Genomic DNA, 27,964 nt, shown 5'->3' on the forward strand with positions numbered 1-27,964 from the left:
TGAGACACAGCACTGTAAGCACCCTGGGTGAACACAGCTGGATGAGACACAGCACTGTAAGCACCCTGGGTGAACACAGCTGGATGAGACACAGCACTGTAAGCATCCTGGGTGAACACAGCTGGATGAGACACAGCACTGTAAGCATCCTGGGTGAACACAGCTGGAGACACAGCACTGTAAGCATCCTGGGTGAACACAGCTGGAGACACAGCACTTCAGATCGTTCCGCAAGTCTTTTTTCTCTCCAACTCTGCAACACTGAGAAGTGGGCTGTTTTATTCTTCCAGATGTTCTCAGCTTGCATTTCCATACAGAATTGTGCCATCTGTTTCCCTGGCTTTGTCTGTAGGATGATTATGACCTTTGGTCAGGTCCAGATAGGCCACTGGGTGGGGGAGGGGTTTTCCGGGAGAAGCTGGGGTAGAATGAAGAGCACGCTAGGCTGGGCTTTAAGACTGTGGCTTCTATCACAGCCTGCTGGAAGGTCCGGTGAGTACTACAGAAAGCTCTTCTCATTAACCCAGTTCCCATTTACAAACTCAGTCTCTAAGCTCACCGTTTATGGTCCCGAGGGGCTGGGTACCAGGGCTTTCTGCTTTGTTCTGTGCTGTGTCCCCGGGGTGTGGCTCATGCAGCTCATCAACACTGGCATCCCTCTGGGAGGGGTCTGGACCCTGAGAATGAAGGGTCAAAGCTCTTGAGGTGTGGTGCTGTTCTCTTCTGCTCACTACACAGCAGTGCTCAGGCCTCAGCCTGGCCAGGAGCCTCTTTGTCCTAACAGGTAACCCGTGACAGGTGGGTTTTGTCCTCCCTTGTGCAAGGCGGTTCTGCCCTTCAGAAATTCTTTTTCTGGAGTCCAGATGGCTGCGTAGCCTTTGGTTTATTCTTGTTTTTCTGGGATACAGAGGACCATTTCCTTCAGTGTGTTGTACAGAACACCTGTCCTTCAAGAGAACATCTTACAAAAGACTTGGGGTTCAGATCAGTTTTTTGTGGGACACACAGATGTACCCCGTGGGCATTGCAGATGGATCAAATCTGGGAATAGACCCCCTCCGACCAACCCAGAGACAGCAGCGTTTCCAACTACACTCTTCAGTTACCATCAGTTGAGTGTATTATGCTGTCTGAATGCACTGATGTTGGATTTAGACAAAAGTTGTTATGGTGATCGATACTGTGAAGGTCTGTACTCCCAATTTAGACCACTTTCTCCTTTTCATACCTACTGCTGAAGACTGGTCAATCCGACGTGCTGGTTGTCGTAGGCCGAGGAAAGAAACCTTATTCTGGTCCAGGGTACTCTATTAAGATCCTGTAGAACACACTTCCTTCAACTGAATTTGCAGCATATGGAAGTTGTATATAGATCTGGATTTGATTTGACTCCTTGAAGAAATTTAACCAAGAAACTATAAAACAACTTAAAAATTGTCAATGATCTCTTTTCTTGAAATTTACTACAGGTTGAGTATTTTATATCTGAAATGTTTGAATAGGGTGTTCCTGATTTTTGGATATTTTGAGATTTTTTATATTCCCATGTACATAATGGGAAACTTTGGAGATGAGACCCAAGTATAAACATGTGACTCATTTGTGCTTCATATCTACCTTATCCACATAGCTTTACTGTGATTTTAGCCAATGAATTTACATATGGAGTTTCACACTACTGCTGTCAACAAATTTCAATTCAAAGAACTTACAATGTTAAGTTTTTGAATTTGGAATACTAATGTAAACCACACGTAGAGTCCTGTACTTCTTTATGTTAAAATGTATAGGTTGCCCAGGAATGTGGTTTTTGATAGTGTAATATGCCTTATCCTCCTCCCCGACCCCACTGCATGTAACCAGTCCCTCCGTGGTTTTCATGGTAGCAGGGTTGTGCTGACCCTGTTCAGTAAGACAGGCCATGAATATCACAGGTGTAGGTAGACCACAGCCCCTGGCCCACTAGCCTACACTGAGCTTAATTTCTTAATTTTTGTTGTTAAACTCTCTCTCTTGTTACAGTACTGATGGTATTTGTAGGACTTTTTTTTTCTGTGATGGATTTTATGCTGTCAAATGTCGTCCTGAGTCCTGAGTCTCCTGTTGAAATTCATTGTCAAGACACAGTTAAGGATGGTGTCACATTGCTCATTGGGGGCCAGGCATGCTGTACTCTATGCTGCCACCTTGTGGGAGCTAATGATTAAATGATGATTAAAACCTGAGGTCCCCGTGAACATTTAGGAATGATTAAAATCCTCCTACGTGGGATATCCTATTAGAAAAATTGTGTTAGTGCCTTAGTATGAGCCAAGAATCTCTCAAGAAAAGACAGTATTTTCCTTTCTACTGCTTAGATTCTGAATTCATATGGAAACCTGGACTCAAGTTTATTTATATAAACAGCATTTATTTGTTTAAATAAGCTTATTTGAATAAACAGCATGAAAAGGCTGTGAAGAAATAGCATCTTAAGTGAGGAAGAAATACGGGCTGCGTTTGTGTGGCAGCGGCTGAAGGTTTACTTCTTCTACTTTTCAAAGTGCATTATGTTACTTCCTTAAACTAAGGCATTTTGTAAACTTTACCTCATAGGCATTAGACACTCCAACCCTGCAAGGCCTTTCCTTCACTGCCAGACCTGGTGAATTGTTAACTGTGGTTGGCCCAGTGGGAGCAGGCAAGGTAAGTTTTTTATTTTGTTCTGTCTTCAGGTGGGCTCATTGGGAGTTACTTATGTGACTACTGCTCAGGACAGAAGGACTGAGAAAGAGGGAGACGTCTTTCCTCTAGCATGGCCCTAAATGCTGCGTGGTCTTGGGTGGCTGTCCAGCTGACACAGTTCCTCTTAGAACTACCCAAGTCATGTCAGTGCATATTTAGCTCAAGTGCAGCTATGGTTCCTACTGTGCCTGGACCAAAAGATGCACAGGAAAGCCCAGACCCAGGTCCCTCTGCCTTTCAGAAGGATTGAGGTCTAGTCAGGTAAACAGTCTTAAGACCTCTGATATGGTCGGCACACACATGATACACTGGAGGGGGATTCCTTCTGTGTGTGATGAAGGTTTGCTCCTCAGAGCACCACACCTTACATAAGATCTTCCTGGTACATTGGCTGCATCACTGGTGCATGGCCTTTCTGGAACAAGCATGAAAGTAAGGGCAGCTTGGATTGTCTGGATGCAGCCGCAGCTTCATTCAGTATTGGATATGTAAAACTTCTGTTATGCTAGGCCCCCATGCCGCTACCAACATTCTTTTTTGTTAATTTTCATCTGTCTATTTATGTATCTATCTATGTATCTATCTATGTATCTATCTATGTATCTATCTATGTATCTATCTATGTATCTATCTTCCATCTATCTATTTGTCATCTATCAATCATCTATCATCTATTGTCTGTCTATCTGTCTGTCTGTCTATCTTCTATTTATCATCCATCTATCTGTTTATTTATCTGTCATCTATCTATAGTCTGTTTATCATCTATCTATCATCTATCTATCTGTCTGTCTGTCTGTCTGTCTATCTACTGTCTATTGAGACTGGGTCTCAAAATGCCCACAATGGCCTCAGACTTGGTATGTAGCCAAGTATGAATTTGATCCTCCAGCCTCTGTCTCCCCAGTGCTGAGATTATAGGCCTGCACCACAATGCCCAGCAAAGATTGTTAATTAGTCATAGTATTGCATATAGCATTCTTAATTGCATATAGCCAGCCATTCTGTATACCATTGCATTTGGAGGAAGGTCATTTGGGAGGGTCGGTTGTCACAATCTATTTTGTGTGCCTTTTTTTTTTATTTCTATAAAATACAGTGGTGTTATTTCTGTTTTGTTTTTTGCTTTTAGCTGCAACTTTTTTCTTTTCTTTTTCCTTTCTTTCTTTCTTTCTTTCTTTCTTTCTTTCTTTCTTTCTTTCTTTCTTTCTTCTTTTTTTTTTTCCGAGACAGGGTTTCTTTGTGTAGCTTTGCACCTTTCCTGGAACTCACTCTGTAGCCCAGGCTGGCCTCAAACTCACAGAGATCCGCCTGCCTCTGCCTCCCGAGTGCTGGGATTAAAGGCGTGCGCCACCACTGCCCAGCTTTTAGCTGCAACTTCTAATGTGGTTTTTTTTAAGCTGGTGCTTGGCAAACTGTCAGGGCTGGGCAGTGCCTGGAACACAGTTTATTCTGTGCTGACATTGACAGCATGTGCGTTTTGTAAACTCTGTTTCAGTCGTCACTGTTGAGCGCGGTGCTCGGTGAACTGCCTCCAACCAGTGGGCTTGTCAGCGTGCACGGGAGAATCGCCTACGTTTCTCAGCAGCCCTGGGTCTTCTCGGGAACCGTGAGGAGCAATATTTTATTTGGGAAGAAATACGAGAAGGAACGATATGAGAAAGTAATCAAGGCCTGTGCTTTGAAAAAGGTGATGACTTTTGAATTTCTTATACTCTGTTTTCTAGTGATGTGATTGTTACTTTAACCTGGCTTTGGAAGTTTTGTAAGTTATTATAATACTTAAGCTAAGTATTGGAAGCCTGCCTATCTCCACTCATTACTGTTTGGTTTTGTTTATTAAGTTCTGTTCACTTTTTAACTGTTTTTATGACCTTATGTCACATCATCACATCCATGGCCTTGCTCACACGAGTGGAGTGCCCCCGCCTTCCAAACCTGTTTCTGTAATCTTTAACTTAAAAACATGTGTTGATTTTTATCTTATGTGGATGGGTGTTTTGCCTCACGTATGCCTCTATATTGTATGCACATCTGGTGCCTACAGAGGTCAGAAGAGGGTGTCGGATCCCTTGGAACCAAAGTTGCAGATGGTTGTGAGCCACCATGTGGGTACTGGGAATCGAACCTGGCTCCTGGAAGAGCAGCCAGTGCCTGTAAACGGTGAGCCATCTTTCCAGCACCTGGTTTCTTAACTTTTATAAAACATTGAACAATTGCAGAAGTGGAGAGGTTAGTGTGTTGAGCCCTCCTGTACCCATCACATAACTTTAACCACAGTCAACTGGTGGCCAGTCTTTAGTCATTTCTTTCTGAACTTTTGAAGCCCCACCCCCACCCCATGTTCTTTTTTAGGGAATCCTGGACCTTTGTGTTTCACCTGTAAAATTTTCCATTATTTGTGCTTAAAAGAAGTCCCTTTTGGGTGGGTAACATTAAAGAAATAACACAATTGCTTGGATAACCCACATTCTAGTCAGTGTGTGGGTGCCAAGTTCTAATCGTCAGCTTGCACAACCGAGGATAAACTGGGAAGAGAGTAGACAGCCCCACCCCAGCTTGTGCCTTATTTATTTTAAAGGAGACAAAATGTTTCAGCAACTTATAAAAAATAAAAAAAAAAATACTGCAACACTTCTCCAGGAGAGAGAAGGTTTTCAGAAATGACATTGAGCTTGTCAGAAAGTAACAAGATGAAATTTTTTGTTACACATGGTGATTTTAATAAAACTGGTAGATGATCAACAGGAAACCAAACCTACCTGACGGGAGAATAGAAGTTAGCAGATGGACAAACAGCAGATGCCTACAGACATGCTTCTCGCTTTGGCTGTAAAAACTGGTCAATAGTAGCTTGTAAGGGCTCACCACAGGGTCTGTTTGGAGCATCCTGGACACCCGACTGCTCTTTTGTGTGTGGAAAAGGCCAGACAGTCTCTCAGAGCTGTGGTGTTGAAGGCTTAGTCAGCTCTCTGAGGAAAGTGTAATTTCATTTCAACTATGGATGGAGTGTCATAGATTGTCTTGGTCAGTGGTGTTTTATGATGATGTGGAAAGAAAATAATTTCATGTTTTAGTGAGACTTCCTCCCCTTACACTCAGTGGGAGATTATGTGTTTTTATAAATGACATCAAGTCACAGTGACAAACTAGACTTGTTTTAAGTAGTAAATATATATATATATATATATTTTATGCAGTATATATTTATAATACTATAATAATATTATAAATATATACTGCATAAGAAAGGAAGAGCTAACTGCAGAATAATAGCTCTCTTGTATTCAAAGTCTTATGTGTCCATCTCTCTCATTCACTGTCTACATACGTGTTTTATCTGTTTCTCTCTCTCTGTCTACCTGTGGCTCTTTCACTGACTCTTGAGCACATGTGCACACACACACACACAGGCACACACACACAGACACACACACACACACAGACACACACACACACAGACACACACACACACAGACAGACAGACAGACACACACACACACAGGCACACACACATACAGGCACACACACACAGACACACACACACACACACACACACACACACACACAGGCACACACACACACAGGCACATACGCAGGCACACACACACAGGCACACACACATACACACACACAGGCACACACGCAGGCACACACACACATACACACACACACACACAGAGGCACACCCGCAGACACACACACACATGTGCGTGAAAAGGTACATGAATCTGGAATCTCTTACCATTAATTCCCTAGTGTCTCTGATGTTACTATTCCCACTTAGTCAAACGGGGTCTGGAGAGAGAAAACTAGTCACTGAACACTCCTAGATCCAGCTGAAACCTTTCAGGTGACTCCTGACTCCCTTTCCCTGTGCCCAGCTACCTTTGCATTGAGGCTTTGTAAATAGAGTGTATTTGAAGTTTGGGGTGATAGATGGAGGTGAATGTGGGAGAGACAGATGTGAAGCTTTCCTCTTTACTAAAACCACATTCAGCTCTTGATGCCCACCAGCCCCTGTGTTCCCAGGGTAGCCCAGCCTGGGGTGGTTGCATTGACTGTAAAGACAATGGGCTGTTCATGTGAAACATGGCAGGATTTTATAACACTTTTTTTCTAAAACAATAAAACCAGTAGCTCAGACTAGTCAAATAAAGGCTTTTTTTCTGTAGACTCTTACCACACCTATCCCCTAAAAGTAGTATAGTGAAAAATCAGAAAAACCAGATTTCTCATATTAGATACATTGATAGCAACTAGATTTAATATATTAGAAGTAATTGAAATAAGTTTGTAATTTAAAATCATGTCTGGGATGAAATCATGAGATGTTAAATCATAGTGAACATTTATCAACATCCCTCCCATTTGGTGACCTGTCCACATTGACATTGGTGAGTTACAGAAGATCTCAGCAGACGTCCCAGGAATGGAGTCCCTTGGGGCAGTGAGTGAAACCCAAGGCCCTGGGTCAGGAGCTCTGAGTTCGAGTCTTTGTTCCTCCTGGCTGAGTGTTTCTGGCTGATCGTTAGGACCTTCTGTGATGTTTTCTCAGAAAAAGCCTGTGATTGTACTCTATACTACTTTTTTAAAAAGCTTAAAATCAAAGCACGGTGAATAGTATACCTCACAGAAAACGATGCCAGTGAGACAGAGACCCTCATGTGTTTCCTCTTCTCCCCTCTCTCCCCTCCCCTCTCTCCCCTCCACTCCTCCCCTTGCTCCGTGCGTCCATGCCCGCGATTGCTGGACATGTCTTAAAATGGCTCATAGTTTCCCATTAAACCAGGGCTCTTGTCATAAAGTTATTACATGTGCAGCAGATCTATGCTAGGCCCTGCCAGTGATAATTGCAAGCAAGTCATAAGGAAATAGTTCTCATATGTGGGGTATTTTACACATGCTCCTTATCCTGTTATTTGCCATTTCTCTCCAAGATTCTGTGCTTTGTCAGTTTAATTTTTTACATAAAAATATAGATTTGTAGATTTGGATACATTCCTAGATCCTCAAATGAAAGTTCAGTTTTCTCCCTCCATTCCTCCCTGCCTCCCACCCTCCTTCCTTCCTTCCTTTGACTTGCATGTCGTGAAACCCACTTGGTCCGCCTGATCGGCACCTCATGTAGATTTTGTTCCCCTCTCTGTCATGCTTGGGAAGCATGGCTGAAGTGGAGAGCTGAGGCAGACGTGAGTGGAACAGTTGGTGAGGGCCCACTTTGATGACGTGAACCTGTGGCCTATGCTCCCATTGGTCTTCTGTCTATTCTTTAGTGAAGGCATTCAGGCCTAGGAGCGGTGAGCATCTCCTGACTTGCCCTCCAAGTCTGTATCCACCACCTTCTCCAGCTCAGTCATTTATGACCCGTTCCTCCTTTTCTGTGCCCAAAGCATCATGGTCCTCCCTAATGAAGCCCTAAGTGCTGTAGCTTAGAACTTTGTCTGGTATGTGCCACTTCTGTGCCTGTCCCCTGTACCATGGGGAACCACTCAGAGTTCTTGCTTAGCATGCTACAGCAGCTCCTTCTGTGGGACCTGCTTGCCTCTGTGAGTGATTCCTCCCACTGCATGAGGAGGCAGATCATACCATCCCTTGAATTTCCTAGGAGCGAAGCTGCGGCCCCTCCCTCCTCATCAGCATCATCTCCTAACACTGCTCCAGCTCCATTGCCTCAAGGTTGCTGTCCTTTGAACACACAAACGTACATCAGCTCACAGGAGCTGCACATTACTCCTTTCTGTATATGATGCAATCTTTTTTGCCCAGATTTGGTGGGTCCACTCTACCTAAACTCGTTATGAGTCCTGGCTGGTCATCCAATGGGAAATAGATCTTCCCTCTCCAATCCCTCCAACAACTAGCTTTCTTATGTCTTGGCACTTGTCTTATATATCCTTATTAGCTATGTTTCATAATGTCAGTCTCCATTATGGATGCTGTGGGGACTTTGTTTCCTTCACTGCCAAAGTTACTGTGTCCAAAACAGTGCCGAATCTCTGGTCATTGCTTGGTACATCCCTTTTAAAATAGTTAAGTACCCTAGAAATAGTTAAATCTTCAGAAATGGTATAACATGGAAATTCCCTGAGTCCTTTGTTTTGATTAAATGCACCTGTGTGTTCTCCCCACCCGTCCCTAAAATGAGACTGTGGAAGAGCAGCTGTAAGCCTTCCCTCCTCTGTTTCTCCATGCAGGACTTACAGCTTTTGGAGGATGGGGATCTGACCGTGATAGGAGACCGGGGAGCCACGCTGAGCGGAGGGCAGAAAGCGCGGGTCAACTTGGCACGGTAACTTGTCTCCCAGCAGCCACTGGGACTTGCTGAAGCTTCAGGCGGTGGGGTACGTGGTATCTGCTCACCATGTCAGTGCCTTGGGAAGCACGGTTTTGAGTAATTCCACAGACACTTTGCAGGACCATCCAGTTGCTGAGTGCTGAGATCCCTAAGACAGTGGCCAGTAAGGCGCTCTTCAGTTTGATTTCGCTCTTTGCCTTTCAGGGCAGTCTACCAGGATGCTGACATCTACCTCCTTGACGATCCCCTCAGCGCTGTCGATGCAGAAGTGGGGAAACACCTGTTCCAGCTGTGAGTTTGTTCTGTCTTGGGTCAGCTCCGTGTTCAGGAACCCTTTCAATTGGGCCCCGTGAAGGATCTGTAATTTCTACAGCTTCATCTCGGCTCACATTTATGTCCCTCTTCTCCTCTGTTCCCCTCCATATGATGCATTTTGCAAGTATAAGATCAAGGCAGGAAACAGGGGAGGTGCTGTCAGTGCGGCGAAGCGCACAGAGCCCTCGGTTTAGAGTTTCAAAACCGAAGGCACATTCTATACGTCTTTCCTCTAGTTCCTTGAACTTCATAGCCAAGAGACTGGCAGACCTGACCCCCAGGAAGAAGAAAATATGCACCTTTAAATTGAAGGAAAGGGCTTGGCAGCTTGGTAGTGTGGAGTCGACTCTCCATAATTTAAAAATAAGATTTATTTTATTTTGATGTGTGTGTATGTATATGTGTCTGGTCAGTGAATGCCACATGTGTGTCAGTGACAGAGGTGGCTAGAGAGGGGACTGGATTCCTTTGGAGCCGGAGTTAGAGGTGGTTATGGGCCACCTGACGTGAGTGCTGGGTACCGAACTCTAGTCCTCTGCAAGCGCCTTTAACCGGCCATCTCTCCATCCTCCATAGTTTTACTTTGTATGAGCAATGAGGTTTCACTGGTAGCATAGGCCTCCATGGAAAGGCCTCATTGGTTTATGTTGAACTGTAAGCTGGGAGGTTTGGGGACGCTGAGAATGGGATTTCATTCCTTCTGATAAAACGAATGGTAGACACAGGTATAAAGGTGTGAACGAGCAAGGCACCAGTAGAGAGCAGCAAGTGGACACATCTTCCTCAAGGGGCAGTGAGGTTTTATAGCGGATTAAGAGCCCCAGAAACACTCACTTGAAGTTCCTCTCTTTTTTAGCCATGGGCACCAAAATAAAATGCTACAGATTGTGTGGCTTGTACAGCAGAGCATCTGCCTTTCTGAGCTGTGGGGGGGTGGAAGTCTGAGGTTAGGGTACGTCGTTGGCTCAGCGCCCACCTTTCATCTTCCCCTCCTTGGGTATCTTTCCCCAGATTTCCTCTTCTTCAAAAGACACCAGTCAGGTTGCTTGAGGACCGCCCTCAGAGCCGCTCTTAACTTCCTCTCTGAAGGCTCTGTCTTTAAATCGTTAGGTGTTGAGTTTTAGTACATGAATTTAGGGGAGTGGGGTTCAGTTCATAACAGATACTCAAGCAGAGTGGAAAGGACACATCCGGGCTCTGGATTCTAGGACTAGAACACAAGACCATCTACTGAGCCATGGCCTTCCGGGGCTTGGCAAATGGTGGGGAGTGACCGCTTCCACGCCAGCATCGGATACAAACGTGTCTTGTGTCGTGGTTATGAAAGTGTGCTGGCTGTGGATGGTAGCGGTGGTGGTTGGACAGCAGTGTGAATGCACTGTATGCTCTGAATATAAGTCACTTAAAGCAGCTAAAGTCGGGACTTCTGTGGCGTGTGCATTTTCCCACAGTAGAAATAAAAATGCATGAGTGGTAGTTAGTGCTGAGTGTTTGTGAATGCAGAAGGCAAAAGCAGCCGGCGCCTGGCTGTGACCCAGCTCTTTGATCTGACAGAATCAGCCGTTCGTCACCTGGGTGAGCCTTGAGTGGATCCACTCAAGTTCCCCGTCACTCAAAGACTAGTTTTTGGTGGGATGCTGTAGTGGAGTCTCTTGGGAGGAGAGAGGGAGGCATTTTAATTGCTAGGTATCAGTGTGCAGATCACAAGGGTGCCCCCAAGTTTCCCTTTGAGCATGGGTATTTATAAAGTCTTCTTGCACCCTTAATGTTTAATGGCTTTGGATAGACACTCGATAGAAGCAAACTTGTGAAAATTGTTGCTTGCTAATCAGAACCACATTCTTTGGGGGAAACTTGGAGCAGGGAGCACGAATGCAATTTAGGAAATCACTCAGCAGCAGCTGGAGAATGCTCTCAACGAGTTAGAAAATTGGATCGAACAATATGCTATGAAAGATGGCGGTCGTGTTGAAGCTTAGAAATGTGAAGTGTTTTGTATTAAACGTGAATGAATTACTCTTCTGTTTGCCAGTAACAGTTTTATTTCAATCATGAATATACATCCAAGGTTATTAAGGTTTGTGAGTTTCACAACTCTATGTTGCAAACATAGAAAATGGAAGGCTCGGGACTCCAGACCGATGCCAATCTGAGTTAGCTGTAGATTCTGCGTTTTAGAAAGTCTCAAAATCACAGATGCCTGTCTCTTTCATGATCTGTTCAGGGCTGTTCTAATTAGATCTCCCACACTGATGCCTGCCTCATCGTCTTAGTTTATGTATTTCTTAGTTTATATGGGCTACTATGACAAAATGCCATAGCTGGGTGGCTTAGAAACAACAGAAATGTATCTCTCATGGCTGTGGAGGCTGGAAGCCTGAGATGAAGTGCTAGCAGATTTGGTATCTCACGAGGACTTGCTGATTCACAGATCCATGTCTTCTTGCTTTGCCTTAACTGACAGAGGTGGTGCTGTCCACCCATTGGTTCTCTTTTATGAGGAACAACACCAATCCTGTCCATGATGGCAGATTCCCACGAAAAAGCCCCACCTCTTCCTACCTTCACACGAATGTGTGGAGAGACCAAGGCCCTCAGCATCCTGCAGTGACTCACCATCTCGGCTTCCGTTTTCCACACCTTCTCACCACTAGGATGCGGTTCCAGGTGCTAGAACGGAAGACGTTGTTCTTCGCACTCTGCCCACTGCCATTCTCCCGTAAACTAGAGTTCCAGCGTTATGTTGAGGGATGTGTGCCTTTTTCATACCTGCCTACTTTAGTGCCATTCCCTCTCAGCCTGGCGACTGTCTGTCAGGAGGGAGGAAGGAGACAGGCCGACATGCCTGCCTTTCTCTCTTGCACCTCCAGGAAGCGCTGTGGTTTTTTCTAATTGTGTCTGGTAGCTAAATGCTCATAGTCCGTGACCCGCAGCACTTAATGTGGGGTTCTGTATTAATTGCCCTTGAAGCCCACACGGAACTGAGTACATGGAAGTACCCCAGAGCCCCGGCACCTCGCCGGCCCCGGCACCCTCCTGTGTCACCAGTGTCACCTCCTTGCAGAGAGGCCTTCTCCCCCCACACCGTCTAAAATGGCAACGTTCACCTTGCTTTTTCTTGTAGCTCACTCACATCATGACACCACAGTGCATTTTCCATGTTTATGCTGTCTCCTCTGCATAAGCCAGGGTGTTGTTGGTTTACTTGGCCAGTGGGTGTCTTCTCAGCACCCAGTGCCTGGCACTCTGCATGTCAGCTGAGTGACTCCAAGTACTTACTGACTCTGTCCCTGAAGCCTCCACTGTGGTGTGTGGGACTGCAGTGGTGAGCTCTTTGTGGTTCTTGTATGAGATCAGAATTAAACGGTGAATCCATCAACATCAATATGACATAGGAAGGCACAGAGGTGTGTGTCTGCATAGTTTTAATAGCTTGAGAGGTGGAGGCAGGAGGATTGAGTTTAGTATTTTTGGGCCAATCCGGGCAATATGCCAAAGGCCTTATCTCTCATTATTCATATATATATATATATATATACTGACTTAGAAAGTTTTACTTTTTAAAAATTTAATGACTGTTTCCCTAGACATTTTGGGAAAATAAACTACCCAATTTAGGGAAAACATAACACCATCAATTAGAAAATTATTCTAAGTTTTTAGTTATCTTGTTTGTGATGGAAGTTGTTGGGAAGAAAGCATTTGAAGCCTCTGTCTGGCTCAGGCCTTGTGGGTGTTATAGCCCCAGGACCGGATGTCAACCTCTCCTGGAAGTGGTCTTGTAAAGGGGTAAAGGCTCTCACTGAAGGAACAATTCAGCCGAAGGCTTGAGCCCTGCGCCCGAGGAAGGGTTTGGCACGTTGAGAGATGTAGGTAAGAACTAAGCCACGTTAAGACATGCCCAAGGGGAAAATTAACCTTCGTTGAAAACATGAAGGGATAGTTTCTACATGTAGAGTTGGGGGTCTTGGCTCTGATAATAGGCCAGTTCTAAAAGCACCTTTAGTTTTTTATAAAGACTTTTCGGTGGAAAAGTGGAAGCAAATGGCTAGGGAAGGGTGGAAGGTGGAGCTGACATTTTCTGAGCATCTGTGGTTCTGTTACCGACCTTTCCCCATATCTGTCTCTGTCTTTCTCAGATAAATAGCTTTAACTTCTTCATTATGTATAACTTTTGATTTTTTAAAAATTAAAATATAATTATGTCATTTCCCCCTTCCCTTTCTTCCCTCCGACTCCCTTGTGTCCCTGTCCCTCTTAAAATCATGGCTTTTTTCTTTCATTGTTGTTGTAACACCACACACACACACACACACACACACACACACACACACACACACACACGCCTAAGTTTATAAATACAACAAGTGATTGTGAGGTACCCACAAGCCTTAGTTGAAACCTTTACACTACAGCTTCTGCATCTAAAAGTTCAGGGAACATCCCTGAAAAGAGGGAGGAAAAACTGTCAGGACCAGAGGAACTGGAAGTTTGCTGTGAGATCACATCTAGAAATGTCAGAAGCTACACCCGTTAATTCTCACTAACATTGTACAAGGATGACTGCAGTAGACATACTAATGTGGACGTCTACTACGTGGATGTCATGCTTCGGAATGCTGACAGCTTCAGAAATCGTCCTCCCCAGGGAATAGCACAGCAGTTGGTGATCCAGTACCAAAGGGCCAGCCCTGAAAGCACACGCATGAGTGACGTTAAGCAGACTGAGCAGGTCATGTGTAAATACTTAGGTGTTTGTGTGTGTATCCAAGATCTCTGACTTCACTAGCCCTGGGTAGCTGACTGGGGTTCCAGTACTAAGCTCCTTCAGTTCAATTAGAGAGCTGTTGGTTACTGCTATAGCAGTTAGTGCTTCTATTGCACCCTTAGGTCATCATACCATCCTGGTCATGATTGTGTTGCAGGTGTAGTAGCTGGTAGGACTACTGCTCCCCTTCTTTGGAAGTTTGAGTAGCACCTTCTGATACCACGAAAGCTAGTCCTCAGGGAGAAGTAGCCTTATTTTTGAGATCAGGAAACTAAGGCTCCATGAGGTTTAGTAAGCAGCCAAGTAAGGCTAGACAGGGATTTGAAGAGCTGGAGTCCATGTCTTCCCATGACAACCTCAAAGGTTGTATGAGGCCATTGACTTCTTCCCTTTTAAATTTTGGAAATGTTTAGTTCTAAAAGAAGAATATTTGCTCAAAGCATGGGGGAGTAGGATTGTCGTGGAGACTGGTTGTGGCCTCCTCATTCACTTTTCTACCCACTGTTATTTAGGAAAAGAGATTGGGAAGTATATGTTGGTAAAGGTGACTGAGGTTCTAAGGCTTTTCATTTACTTGGTTTTTATTCTTATTTGTTCAGTTTTGTTGTTGTTGTTTTGAGACAGGGTCTCATGTAGCCCAGGCTGGACTCAAACTTGCTATATAGTCAAGGATATCCTTGAGCTAAGCCTTCTGTCCCTACCTCCTTAGGACAAGGATTATAGGCAAATACCACCTCTGCTTCAGGGCTTTGAGCATGCTCTGTCTGTGCTCCACCAACTGAGTTATAGCCCTAGCCTCTCAGAGTTTTATTAATTAATGTATATATCACAAGTCATCACCTAAGCAGATGTCTAAGAAAAATATCCACCTTCTTATGTCATGTAAGTCTGTTTCCTTAGGACTCCTATATCACAATAAGGTAATTAGAATTTTAATCCAGTCATGCTTTGGAATATTAGTACTGTTCAACTGCTTTTATTATGTATCACACAAGTTTCATTTTTTGTCATATAATATGTAAGTATGCATAAATGTTAAACTAAGTTTTAGAAGAAAAATTAGCAGCCACAGCCTTTTCTACTGGCGACTTTTCAAAGTTCGTGATAGCAAGGCTCACGTGCTGCCAGTGGATTTGAATGCTTGGTCCATATTATTAATTTATATTTGTATGTATTTAATTTTTAAGATTCATTTTTATTATTTCCAGTTATGTCTGTGTGAGTCTGTGTGTGGGTACGAGCACATAAGTGTGGGTGCCCTCAGAGTCCAGAAGAGGACCTTGGATCCCCTGGAATTGGAGTTACAGGCTGTTGTGAGCTGCACAAAGCGGGTGCTGAGAACCAAACTTGGTTTCTCTGCAAGGGCAGCGCCCACCCTTAAGGGCTAACCCTCCTGTCCAACTGTATTTAATTTGTATTTCTGCCTCTTTTACAGACCATCGTTACTGTGTTGTCCTTGTCTTGTCATGGCTTGAACTCTCATTTTGCAGCCAGAGAACCCGCTAATGGGTTCTCTCCTCTGGTGTTTTCCATCTGCAGGTGCATCTGTCAGACCTTGCACGAGAAGGTCACCATTTTAGTGACTCACCAGCTGCAGTTCCTGAAAGCTGCAAGCCACATCCTGATACTAAAAGATGTAAGTTGTTTCCATTTTGAAAGCAGAGTTGGAGTCTGTTAGAGATTTTACTATAGATTTTAGACAGGGGGGTTCAGAGAAAGAAGAGTGCTTGAGAAGAAAGTAAAGTACACTCAAGAGCACGGTGTGGGCTTCTCAACGGCAGGTTGAGAGCATGAGCACTGACTGTCCATTCAGAGTGTCCACTGAACCAGCTAGAACCTCAGGTTGAAAGTGGGGGTTCCCATCAGGCTGCTCTCCGTGGACTTCTTGGGGAGCTGCCTTCCCTCCGCCGGTTTCACATCCATTTCCTAGAGTTGAGATTCACATCTTTGGGGACATCCCAAGGACTTTTAGAAGTATCACTGTTAGGGCTGGGATGTGGCTCTGTTGGTCCAGCATATGCCTGGCGCGCACAGAGCCTGTGTCCCATCCCCCAGCACTCCATAGACTGGAGGTGCACACCTGTAGTCTCAGCCCTCGAGAGATAGAGGCAGGAGGATCAGAAGTTCAAGGTCATTTTACTGAGAGAGCTCAGGGCCAGATTGGAATACATGAGACCCACAAACAAGCAAGCAAGCAAGCAAACAATAGCATCAGAAAACCCACCGGAACGCAGAAATGTCACTTACGTTCCAAGCCATAGTCCTCATACAGTCCTCGTATAAAATTGCTCCCTCAAATTTACAAGCTGCTCTAGTGAGATTAATGATGAAAACGATGCTATTTTCTTGGACATTTTTGTTTCATTTTTTTTCATGACCTGCGGTACAGTAGATAGTTTGGAAATTACAGATATTAAGACATCCTTCTGCCTATCCTTGGATTGTTATCTGTTTGCCTAGAGAGCGTTTTTCCATTAACAAAAACAGTGAATGGCTGAACGTCCTCTGCTCAGAGCTGCCTGGCCACTGGGACCACTCGATGGTACCCCTGCACACGTGCTTGGGAGTGAGGCTTCACAACACAGTCATATGCAAGGGAGTAGGCGTGATGGCGCTCGTGGGACAGTGACATGATGGCCATGTTTTACCTGGAGGAGGGACATCTGAGGCTTGTCCTAGAAAAAGAAATCTGTTGTTTTCCATTAATTACAGTGGCTGCCTCTTAAGCAACCTAATCAGCAACCGAAAATCCGCTGCTGGAAGGGCTGCAGCTGGCGGGAATTCTGTTCCCTCAGGCACTGGCTCTCTCAAGGCCACTAAGGCAAACTTTATCTAGATCTCTACCCCTCTATGGAACTCAAGATTGAAAGGTGGAGGTGAAAGTCTGCTGGCTCAGAGAGGCTGAATAGCAAGTAGCTAACTTCCTCTCCTTGCTCCTGTTTCCCAAGAGACCAGCGCCCTTCTGCTCAGCCCCCACTTAAGAACCCTAGCTACACATGGTTCCTCCCTACCACTTCCTGTCAGTTAGTTGCTGACTCAGCCTCCTGACTGCAGGTTAATTTTATGTAGTCAAACAAACGTAACACGTCTTTGCATCATTAAACAAATATTTCACAGCATAAACTCATGTAACACATCTTAAAATAATATTCTACAACAGAAATCACCTGGTATGTTTGGAGGAACAGCATGGAGTCTACCTGGTTGTGCTGAGTGAGCTGGGGACTTGGAGGGAGATGGTATCAGAACACAGGACACTGGCCTTGGACTGAGAAAGCCACTGTTGTTTGATTCATGGAAGGGAGGGAATAGTCTCATCTGTGACTTTTACACCCCTGCCCCCATGCCGCCACCACCCATGCCGCCACCACCCATGCCGCCACCACCCATGCCACCACCACCCATGCCACCTCCACCCATGCCACCACCACCCATGCCACCACCACCAGGATAATCTGGGGCTGTAGCAGAGGCAATTAGAACTCAGTCATCTAGTTCAGCAGGCAGAGGGATGTGTTTGGGTCAGTGAGTCAGTTTTCTAGGGCTCAGTACTGGGAGCTAATGGCTGGATATGCTAGGAAGTTGCTGTGTCTTTAGGCCAGCGCCTGCTGCTCTGTTATGCCCTGGTGGGACTGAGCTATCTCTGGAAGCTCTGGGGCGATCCCTTCCTTGCCTCTTTTGCCCTCTGGTCTCCGGCAGCCCTTGGCCGTCCTTGGCTCGAAGCTGCAGTATTCCGGAGTCTGTCTCTGTCCTCACAGGTCTGGCCAGCGTTTGTCTGGCTTTCTTCTCTGGTATGACCTCACTTGATGATGTCTGCAAAGTTCCTGTTTCTCAATAAAGTCCCATTCATTACCAAAATTCGGAACTAGAGCGCCTTGAGGCACCACTTAACCTGTGACAAACCTTATTATCTTATTGAGGTGAAACCTTATTATCTTATTGAGATCAAAATTAGCACCAGATTTTCAGGTTTCCCGGTGGTCCCCCGTGTGTCTGCATAGGTGACTTGGTGCTGGCCTTTTGCAGTGGGGAAGCTCTGAGTCAAATTCTTCGTCATAGACAGAAAACAACCCCTGAGCACCTCCGTGTGTTCATCACTCCCATCTGCTTTATTCAGAGTTGAGTTGACCACAGTGAAACACCTAAGACAGGTCGCTTGATTTTTCTATTTTATTAAAATAGATTTTTTTCTTATACAGTATCTCCTTATTACAGTTTCCCCTCCTTTTGTGCCTCCCAGCTCCTCATCACCTCCTCTCCCATCTGGATCCACTCCCTTTTTGTCTCTCCTTAGAAAACAACAGACTTCTAAGAGACACCATCCAAACACAACACAATAAAATATAATAAGATGAGACAAAACCCATCACATCCAAGTTGGACGAGGCAAATCAAGAGGAGGAAAAGAGCTTAAGAGAGACACAAGAATCAGAGACCCACTCGTTCTCACACTCAGGAGTCCCATGAAAACACTAAACTGCCAGCTGTAATCTACGCGGAGGACCTGGTGCAGACCCGTGCAGGCCTGTGCCTGCTGCTTCGTCTCTGAGCTCATCTGCGCCCTGCTTAGTTGATTCAGAGCTTGTCCCCCTGGTGTCCCCTCCCTCCCCTCTGGCTCCTACACCGTTTCCATCCCCTCTTCTGCAGGGTTCCCTGGGCTCTAAGGGGAGGGATCTGATGGAGAAGAGAGGTCACTTTGTAAGGTCCAGGACACAGTGTCTTCACGGGCTCCCTTCTGAAAGGCCCTTCCAGCTGCAGCTCTGGGAGAATGGCACAGGAGGAGCTCACACACTGAGAAACACAGCCCCAGAGAGACTGGGGCTGCACAGGCCCTTCTGGGTTTAGGGCTTCCTACCAGGCCCCACCTCCGAAAGGTTCCAGAACCTCCCAGTAGTACCACCCCAAGGACCAAGCCTTTCATCACAGAGTGGGAAACACAAATAATAAAGCCATGTCCAAATCGTAGGATCCTTCTGCAATCTCTTGGCCAAAGATGGAAATGGCAAATGCATGTTAGCTAGAGTTCATAATGTTTATGTGCAATTATTCTCAGAGAGATAGATTACATATTATTATGATGATAGTAGAGTGCCTGCAAAAATCCTTTAGTGCCTCCCTGATACTTACTGTGGCTACCAAAGAGAGGCAAGGGAGCTGTCAATCAAAGTTCTATGGAATAAATTCTCACCACAAAGAAGATTATATAAGGCAGGGTGACTATCCCCTTAGCAACAACTCAGTGTGTCAGCTGTCTCCTGTGCCCCTGGGAATAGGAGCTCAGATTCCTCAAGCTGGAAAACAATTAATTTCATGTGCAGAGAGCTGAATATTCGGCCTGCAGAGTCAGTAGGTGTAGAATAGTTTTCCACCTGTCTCCACATGGCAACTGCTTTGGAGAGCCCGCCTCCTGCATATTGTGAGTTTTGTTTTTAGTACACAATTCATTCACCCACTAGCGGGGACCCTGGAGAAACTGAGACCTGCTCTTAGTATTAGTTTGGCCCTCTCTAAGAGCAGAGAGGATGACTGCCCCTTTGGGCCCCTCTCTGAATTCTTAAAGCTTGTCTTCTTAGGAAATGTCCTCTGTCGGTAGTCATTTCCCTGTGTGTCTTACTGAGAGGAAGGGCGTGATTGCATTTAGCAAGTCTGGAAATCAGATCTTAGCTCCTAAGTGCAACAAGACACAGTGTTTCTGTAATAATTTTCTAATCCTTAAGTTACCAGGCTATGAAAAGCCCAAAGGTACTGAGATTTTCCTCAGTGGACCATCTTGATTGGGGTGGGGGTTGGGGAGGACAGGGGTAGGTGGGGTCCAGGCCATTTCCTCTAACCTGACCTGTCCTCACTTCAGAGCTACTTCCCTTTGATTCAGTGCCCCAGGACTTTGCCCAATATAATTTTGGCTTTAGAGAAATCATTTGGGGTTACTTCATGGGGTAAAAACATTGTGAAGATATTTGTACATCATTTCCTATAACTTCGGTCTGCAAGAAAACATATGATTAGATGTCTTGTGGAATGTTGAGTCTTCAGTAAGGATCTTGAATTTGAGGGGAAGTTTTAGTCTAAGACTCTGAAGTTCACACATGTCTTGCCCCAGAGCGGGCAGGTGGCCAGCTAAGGCTGGTGAGTGTGTCCTATCTCGGTGGAAATGGTCATGATATCTCCCTGTCAATCAAATTTCCCACTGCGTGAGTCACCTCTGTTTCTGTGTTCTCACGAAAGACCCTGTGGACTCTCCCATCATCTACGCTTTTTGCTTCCTTCAATGGCCATGGTATTTGGGTCTTAAGGCACAATGACATGTTGGTTTTACATTGCCAAGCACCTAGAAACTGGCAGAAAACAGGATTCTCACTGAGGAGGCAAGCTGAGTTACTTCATATTTGTCAACCAGGATTCCAGGCCCAAGAGCAACTGTAACTCAAGGCCAGTTGACTGCGGTTTGGTTAGATGTTATTAACTGCAAATGTCTCCCTCTGAAATTCCTTTTGTTTTAGGGACAAATGGTGCAGAAGGGGACGTACACCGAGTTTCTGAAATCTGGTGTAGATTTTGGCTCCCTTTTAAAGAAGGAGAGTGAGGAGGCCGAACATTCCTCAGCGTCAGGAACTCCAACACTCAGGAAACGAACCTTCTCCGAGTCCTCAATTTGGTCCCAGCAATCGTCCAGACCCTCTTTGAAAGATGGGGCTCCAGAGGGCCAAGATGTGAGTTCATCTTGTGTTATATGTTCTTTGGCTCTTACAGACATTGTGACTCTTTGAGTCACTCTGTTGGTGGCAGTTCCATTTGTCTTAAAGTTGAGCCTGTTCTAAGGTGTAATGCGATGTCATTGGCAGGGTTAAAACAGAGTTAAGGGGAGAACCCTGGCTGTGGCTCTCTCCTGGGTGTGGGCTAGAGAACCTCACAGACATCCCTAGTGGCTCTGCTTCTAAAAGTTCCAAAGGTCTATGTGTCTCACGGATGCCTGAAGTCTAGAATTTATCATATATGCAATAGCCTATGTACTTCTGTATATTTTAAGCCATCTCTAGATTACTTATAATTCCCAGTACCATATAAATGCTGTATAAACACTTGATATATGGTATTACTAGGGGATAGTGGAGAAAAAAAGGGTCCATACATGTTCAGTACAGATGACGATTTTCCCCTCTGAATGTTTTCAATTTGCAATTATGGAACTTGAGCATGCCAGGTCTGACTATAGTCTTTGCTATCCAAACCCTCATTCTCCAAATCTAGGAGCCTGGACAATTCTGATATAAATGGATATGCTCTCCTCCCTCTCGTGTGGAGGTATCTACTCAGTTACTGTCTTTGGCTAGCAGCAGTGTAAGCCATCTGGTTTTTCTTCTTGGTATTTTTTGTGCTGCAGTTGAATTCAGAGCCCTGCATGTGCTAAGCATGCCCCCTACTGATGAGTGATACTTTAGTTCTCATCATTCTGTGATTGCTTTGCATTTGGGTGTTAGGCATGTGCTGGAAATCATGCCGCTATGTTCCACGCAAAGCCCCACCACAATGAGCAAATACTCCCAGAAGTGAGGGGACTGGGTCCAGGGTAGATACTGTAATGGACTGGATAGATAATTGCAAGGAAGAATTACCATTTTTGATTCCTACCAGCAACCAATCATTTACCTGTTTTCCCGGAGTTTTGTCAACCATTAGTTTCTGAAGACTTTTTGTGTCACTGTTTTGCTTACCAACACCTTCCCCTCCACAGACAGAAAATGCACAGGCAGCGCAACCAGAGGAGAGCCGTTCCGAAGGGAAGGTGGGCTTCAAGGCCTACAAGAATTACTTCACTGCTGGTGCATCTTGGTTTTTCATCATTTTCCTTATTCTGCTCAACATGGCAGCTCAGGTACATAATGACGTCTGTGCCCTCAATGTGACCTTTACACACATACATTTTTGCATGATTGATGCATTGTGCCATTCACTCAGGATTGGCACTGAGGTGCACTGTCTGGTGGGGTGCAAAGTAAGTGATGACTAGGATTGAAAATGTAAAGTGGGGTTACCTTGTAAGATCTTAACCGTTACGTCTTGTCTGGGAAGTGGGATTTGGCATAGACTCAAGACTACCAGGACCACCGTAGTACTCTATACTCCACATCTTAGTAATTTTGAGTTTCAGACTTGGAAGTCATGCCAATGTTGCATTTTACTTTCCTCTGCAGGTTTTCTATGTTCTTCAGGACTGGTGGCTTTCCTACTGGTGAGTTGTTCTGGTCTGAATTGAAGGCTATAAGATCCATAGGCGGCTTCATTTTCCTGTAGGTTTTAGAGAGAGGTGGGTTTGTTGGGCCTTGTGTTCTTTTTTTTTTTTTTTTTTTTTTTTTAAGATTTATTTATTTATTATGTATACAGCACGTATGACTGCAGGCCAGAAGAGGGCACCAGATCTCATTACAGGTGGTTGTGAGCCACCATGTGGTTGCTGGGAATTGAACTCAGGACCTCTGGAAGAGCAGTCAGTACTCTTAACCTCTGAGCTATCTCTCCAGCCCAGGCCTTCTGTTCTAACCTTAGTCTCCTGAAGAGAGAGAGTGCAGTCTTGCTGGTGAAGTGTGACCTGCAGTGGTCTTTACCCACCTCTGGTCCTCAGCTGTATGGTGAGAACTGAATGTCAAGATTCAAACTGGTTTTTTTTGTTTGTTTTGTTTTGTTTTTTGGCTTTTCAAGACAAGGTTTTTCTGTGTAACAGTCCTGGCTGTCCTAGAACTCACTCTGTAGATCAGGCTGATCTCAAACTCACAGAGATCTCCCTGCCTCTGCCTCTCCCTCCTGAGTGCTGGGATTAAAGGCATGCACCACCACTGCTTGGCTTTGAATTTTATTTTATGTATATGAGTGTTTTGCTTGCATATATATCCATGTGTGAGCCCGGTGGCTACAGAGGCCAGAAGAGGGCATCAGGTCCCTGGAAACAGAATTAAAACAATTGTGATCTGCCATATGGGTGCTGAGAATTGAACCCAGATCCTCTGGAAGAACAGCCAGTGCTCTTAACCACTGACCAATCTCTCCAGCCCATTTCAAACTGAATTTTAAAAGGCGGATACACAAAGGATTGTGAGAGCTGAGAATCATTTTCTAGCACAAGACATTTCTCTCAAACTGAGGTTCCTTTTGTTTTATGTTTACCTAATACTTTTTCCTTCCATAGGGCGAACAAGCAAGGTGCTCTGAACACCACCAAAAATGGGAATGGAAATGTCACCGAGACCCTAGATCTTAACTGGTACTTAGGAATTTACGCAGGTAAAGTTTACTCATTGGGTCTATTATGTGAGAGCCTGAGGTGCTTACAATGAGCCTGTGTGAGCTACCAGAGCTCCTAGGAGTAATTCAGTAGCGTCTTAACAGATTAGGAGACTGAGTCGCATTTACTCTGTGAATTAATTAGAATAATTATTTTTTTTTAAATCTACCAGAAGAAAGAGGTTGAATGAAGACTCTTAATTTGCTCTATACTGGATTTTGAAAGTTAAACTAGGATTGAGCATTCAGAAAACCAGCCACTGGAACTAGGTGGCTATTGTCTCTTCTAATAGGTTGTTTTAGCTAACTCTTATATCATTATATGGATGGGCAGGGGATTAGAAATGGATCCCCACCTTGTGCTTTGAATTGTTCCAATTCTGTATGAATAAGCCCAGGCCTTTATTGAACTTGGATGGAATTCTCTGGCAGCAAGGTCCCCAAATAGAAGCATTATCCCCTCACAGGTATGCAGAGTTCTCTTCAGCACACTGCTCATCTCCTGGGCTTCACTGATCACTGAAGAGGGAGGCTAAGTGGGAGAAACCCAGTGTCTAGGAATTAGGACTCCTTCTCTTTACTACCTTGAGATCAACAATGTTATCATGTCTCCAACTGTGTGATTAATTTAACATTTGGTATGCCAGACTAATAGTAACACCACACTCTGTTTTCACAAGACTGCCTGGAATATGTGTAGAATTACATACTTTAAAAAAGAAAATCCTCATCTAAAATTTCAAGTATTCCCACAGGAAATACTCAAGCTTTCCTTGGATAGAATGCATTATCTGTTAGAACCCACTCACTGAGATTTGGTACTTATTTTGTTGATCTCTTGCTAAGAAACCTTAGTCCATTGACTGGTTACCATCCCAACTGGTGGTCTATGCAAGACCCAGAGGGAAATAGGTCCATTATCTATTCAGGTAGACTGGGAGGCTAAGGAAAAATACCTGTGTCTAGAGTTTTAGAATTTAAGCTGCTTTCAGAGGTTAGATAATAACACTGTGTTGTTACAAGGCAAAATGTTTACCACATCAGTTCTTCCTGTTCTGGGTAGCAGTGTGAACTAAAAGCTACTAGCTACAAGGGGAACAGAGGTTAGGGATGTAGCTCAGTGGTAGAATGCTTGCCTCATATGTGAAGATGTTCCGTCCCCAGCAACACACAGCACACCCCTCACCACACACATATCTGTGCAGAGTGGTTATCCAAGCATGCCTTAGTCAAACATATAGTTTAAATGGTGCTCATTTAAAATCATTAGGTTTATATAAAACACATAGTGATTAGTTGCTTATTTAACTATCTTATGTTAAAACATGATTTATATTTTCTCACAATTCAACCATTTAAGTTTTTCCATGTGCAACTTAATGTGGTATTTTCAAATTCTTTAAAGCTACTTGGGCATTGACTACAAGGAAAAGATAAACCTTTTCCCTGTTAGAATCACATGTTGTTATGAAAACCCACTACAGTGTCAGGTTATGGGACTTAAAAACAATCGTTGGGATGCAGAGACAGAAAGGACGACTTTGCTGTGATTGTTTTCTGTGGAGTTTTTACTGGAACATGCAATTTATTTATGAAAGCCTGCTGTTTATGCTTTATCCACCCTACGCCCACATATATGTTTTCCATTCAGTGAGAAAAACTTTAATTTTTGCCATTCTGTCTTATAAATACATCATGCTTATGTAGGACCTAGATGTTTATGTAATAAAATAAATAATATCTTTATAGACTCTCTAACCTACTGTGGCATTATTGAAGAAAATGTAAAGATCCTGTTTTCTCTGGATGATTTTTCTTTATTTCAGGTTTAACTGCCATTACAGTCCTTTTTGGCATAGCAAGATCCCTATTGGTATTCTACGTTCTTGTGAATGCTTCCCAAACTTTGCACAACAGGATGTTTGAATCAATCCTGAAAGCTCCAGTATTGTTCTTCGATAGAAATCCAATTGGTAAGTCAGATACGGAGTTCCCCAGTCCGTGTGTCCTGTTAATGCATTGAAGAGCTGATGACTTCTCTTTCTTTGAAAGGGGAGGTGATACTGAGAGAAAATCACTCTGCAAATGTTTGTTTTCTACAGTAAGCTTCCCCGATATTTCCCTCCCACAGTAGGAAATCTAAATTATCAGTTACATAGAGTTATCTCAGTGTGTATAAGTGTGTAACGACACATCTACATTTGTTACATAGTTATCTCAGTGTGTATAGGTGTGTAACGACACATCTACACTCAGTTACATAGAGTTATCTCAGTGTGTATAAGTGTGTAACAACACATCTATACTCAGTTGCATAGAGGTATCTCATTGTGTATAGGATAGGTGTGTAACAACACATCCACACTCAGATGGCAGAAATTGTTGTGAATCCTGTTGTCACGTGGCTCACAGAGCTCCCTGCACACCTTGTGGCAGGTAGAATGCAGTTGTGCAGTTGGTAAGACACCTCCTCTGTTCACACAGTGTTGGCCCAGACCACCTTTTGAAGGGTCTCATTAGGAGGAACCTTCTCTGAGCAGGAGATGAGGGGCTGTGCAATTGCTCCTTTTCTTGGGAGGATCTTTCATTTCTTGAAGTCTGAGGACTTGACCATGAGGTTGACCTGACTGATATTAAAGATGTATCTAAAGCCCCCAGAATGTGATCACCCCCAGTATTTTATCTCACTTGTTATAATATAATATAAATATATTATGTATTTAGTGTTTTGAGATAGTCTTTTGCTACTGTAGCCCTGGCTAGACTGGAAGTCACTGTGTAGACTAGGCTAACCCTGAACTGGTGATGATAGCTCTCTTGCCTCTTCTCACAAGTGCTGAGATTCTGCACCATTACATCCCATTTAACTCTGTTTTTAAAACAACCACAAAACCCCCAGTTTCCTTCTTTGCCATTTGTTGTGACCCTCTTAACTCTGTGGACTTTGGTTGTATGACAGTCTTGGTGCTGAAGAGATAGATCCCTGTACTCAGTGCCTTTGCGTGAATGGATGGAGGCCCCACACAATGGTCCTCTGACCCACTTTGCCTCTGCAGGTACCTCCTTGGGCTGAATTCCTAGGAAGTGTTAGTCATCACCACAGACTGGTCATCTGGGGGTCAGTTTGAGCGGCCTGGGCCACCTTTGTTTATGCAGGTGATAATTAATGGGACCTATTGTGGAGGAATGTGACCTGGAGGGAGCACAGAGGACCGGCTGGCCATTAAATACCTGCTGGACCTAGAGCAAAGCATTTAGATAGTATCAGATGAACATTTTTAAAGTAGGATGTGTTGGTTAAAAGTGTGAACCCTGGTGCCAGTGAATATCTCGACACTAGCTCCTTGTGAGAATCCTGGTTATAGCTGTGACGATGTTCGTGGGCCAGTTACTTAATCTCTCTGTGCCTTGACATTCGTATGTGTGAAATCGGGACAATATTCATATTCATCTTATTAGAAACTGAGATTTAAGCAGGTGAATGATTTTCAGTGCTTGGAGTGGTACCTTAGCCTCCCATCAGTTCCCAAAAAGAAGATGAGTGACAGAGACAGGAGCCCTGGAGTTCAGTTTTCTTACCTGTAGGATGGAAATGCCAATTCTGAACTTTTCTGTTTCACATGATTGGCGTGAGGGTTAAACAATACCATTCTGGAAGGCGTCACATTTGCATTAACCCCGCAGATGCTATCTAGTCTGGGCACGAGGTGGAGCCCAAAGACTAATGAGCCACACATGCCCATGCGGTCTGGTTGGAGCTGTGCTCCGAAGGGAGCTGGCGGATTTGGTGCCCTGAGCATCGTAGCTGCTCAGCTGGTTAACTGCATGGACACCTGGAATGTTTGCAGGTGTGTTCTGCTCCCCGTCTCTGCTCCCTGTCCTTCTCACCAGGCTCTTTAGGTTCCAGACCGTAAGCTGTTCCTGGTACTGTTATTTATTGAGGGATTTAGGGCCCGGTCTAAATCCTGGGTAACTACTTCCATCAAGCCAGAGACATTCCTTTCTTTTCCCTGCTGTATCTATTAGCAGGACTTTCTCCCTTCAGGGAAAACAGAGCCCAAATAAACCCCCAAAGATAGACCTCACTGCCATAAATGTAAACACGAGTTATTTACCTTTTTAGTGGAGTACTTAAAACAGAGAAAATGCAAAAACTTTTTAAGATTTCAATTCTCATTTGAACAATATTTTGCACATTTTTCAATGGTGAAGCGATACATCTAAGTTATGAATTATGCTGTATATAGCCTATAACCTTCATTATTTACGTACTGAAGTGGTTATTAAGCACATACTGTGTACAGAAGCACCCCTGTTATGTCGTGCCTCCTCAGTTACACCGCATGTTTGCTGAGCAATGTAAAGACGCAAGAAAAATCTCTTTAAATAATGTTTCCTCAGAGAGCCTTCGGGAGCCCCTGAGGTCAGCAGGAGTTTCCTGCCATCTCTGCATCCCGGTACCCTCCCTGATTTTAGAAACCTTCAGGGACTGGAAGGATTTTTGCCAGGGTATAGTAGTTAGTATCCAGTAAGCTAGACACAGGAGTAGATTGGTGCAGAAACTTCAGCCGGAGCCCCGTAGC

The 27,964-nt window shown here is 44.4% G+C and overlaps 1 protein-coding gene across 2 annotated transcripts in view; it reads left to right on the plus strand.

Moving 5' to 3' along the window:
* Positions 1 to 27,964, plus strand: part of Abcc4 (ATP binding cassette subfamily C member 4) — a 229,251-nt gene that overhangs the window by 85,589 nt on the left and 115,698 nt on the right. For both annotated transcript variants that reach the window (XR_008216921.1, XM_052732478.1), the window contains exons 10-19: positions 2,596 to 2,685; positions 4,223 to 4,414; positions 8,922 to 9,016; positions 9,227 to 9,313; positions 15,645 to 15,741; positions 20,606 to 20,815; positions 21,838 to 21,978; positions 22,298 to 22,335; positions 23,287 to 23,381; positions 25,208 to 25,354. Coding sequence is in view for 1 of the 2 variants with exons in the window: in XM_052732478.1 (XP_052588438.1) it covers positions 2,596 to 2,685; positions 4,223 to 4,414; positions 8,922 to 9,016; positions 9,227 to 9,313; positions 15,645 to 15,741; positions 20,606 to 20,815; positions 21,838 to 21,978; positions 22,298 to 22,335; positions 23,287 to 23,381; positions 25,208 to 25,354 (1,192 nt within the window). In the remaining variant the exon portion in view is untranslated. The remainder of the gene's footprint in view (positions 1 to 2,595; positions 2,686 to 4,222; positions 4,415 to 8,921; positions 9,017 to 9,226; positions 9,314 to 15,644; positions 15,742 to 20,605; positions 20,816 to 21,837; positions 21,979 to 22,297; positions 22,336 to 23,286; positions 23,382 to 25,207; positions 25,355 to 27,964) is intronic.

Source organism: Peromyscus californicus, unplaced genomic scaffold (genome assembly GCF_007827085.1).
Source record: "Peromyscus californicus insignis strain IS unplaced genomic scaffold, ASM782708v3 Scaffold_12__1_contigs__length_115047231, whole genome shotgun sequence".
In the NCBI taxonomy this organism is placed as follows: Eukaryota; Metazoa; Chordata; class Mammalia; order Rodentia; family Cricetidae; genus Peromyscus; species Peromyscus californicus.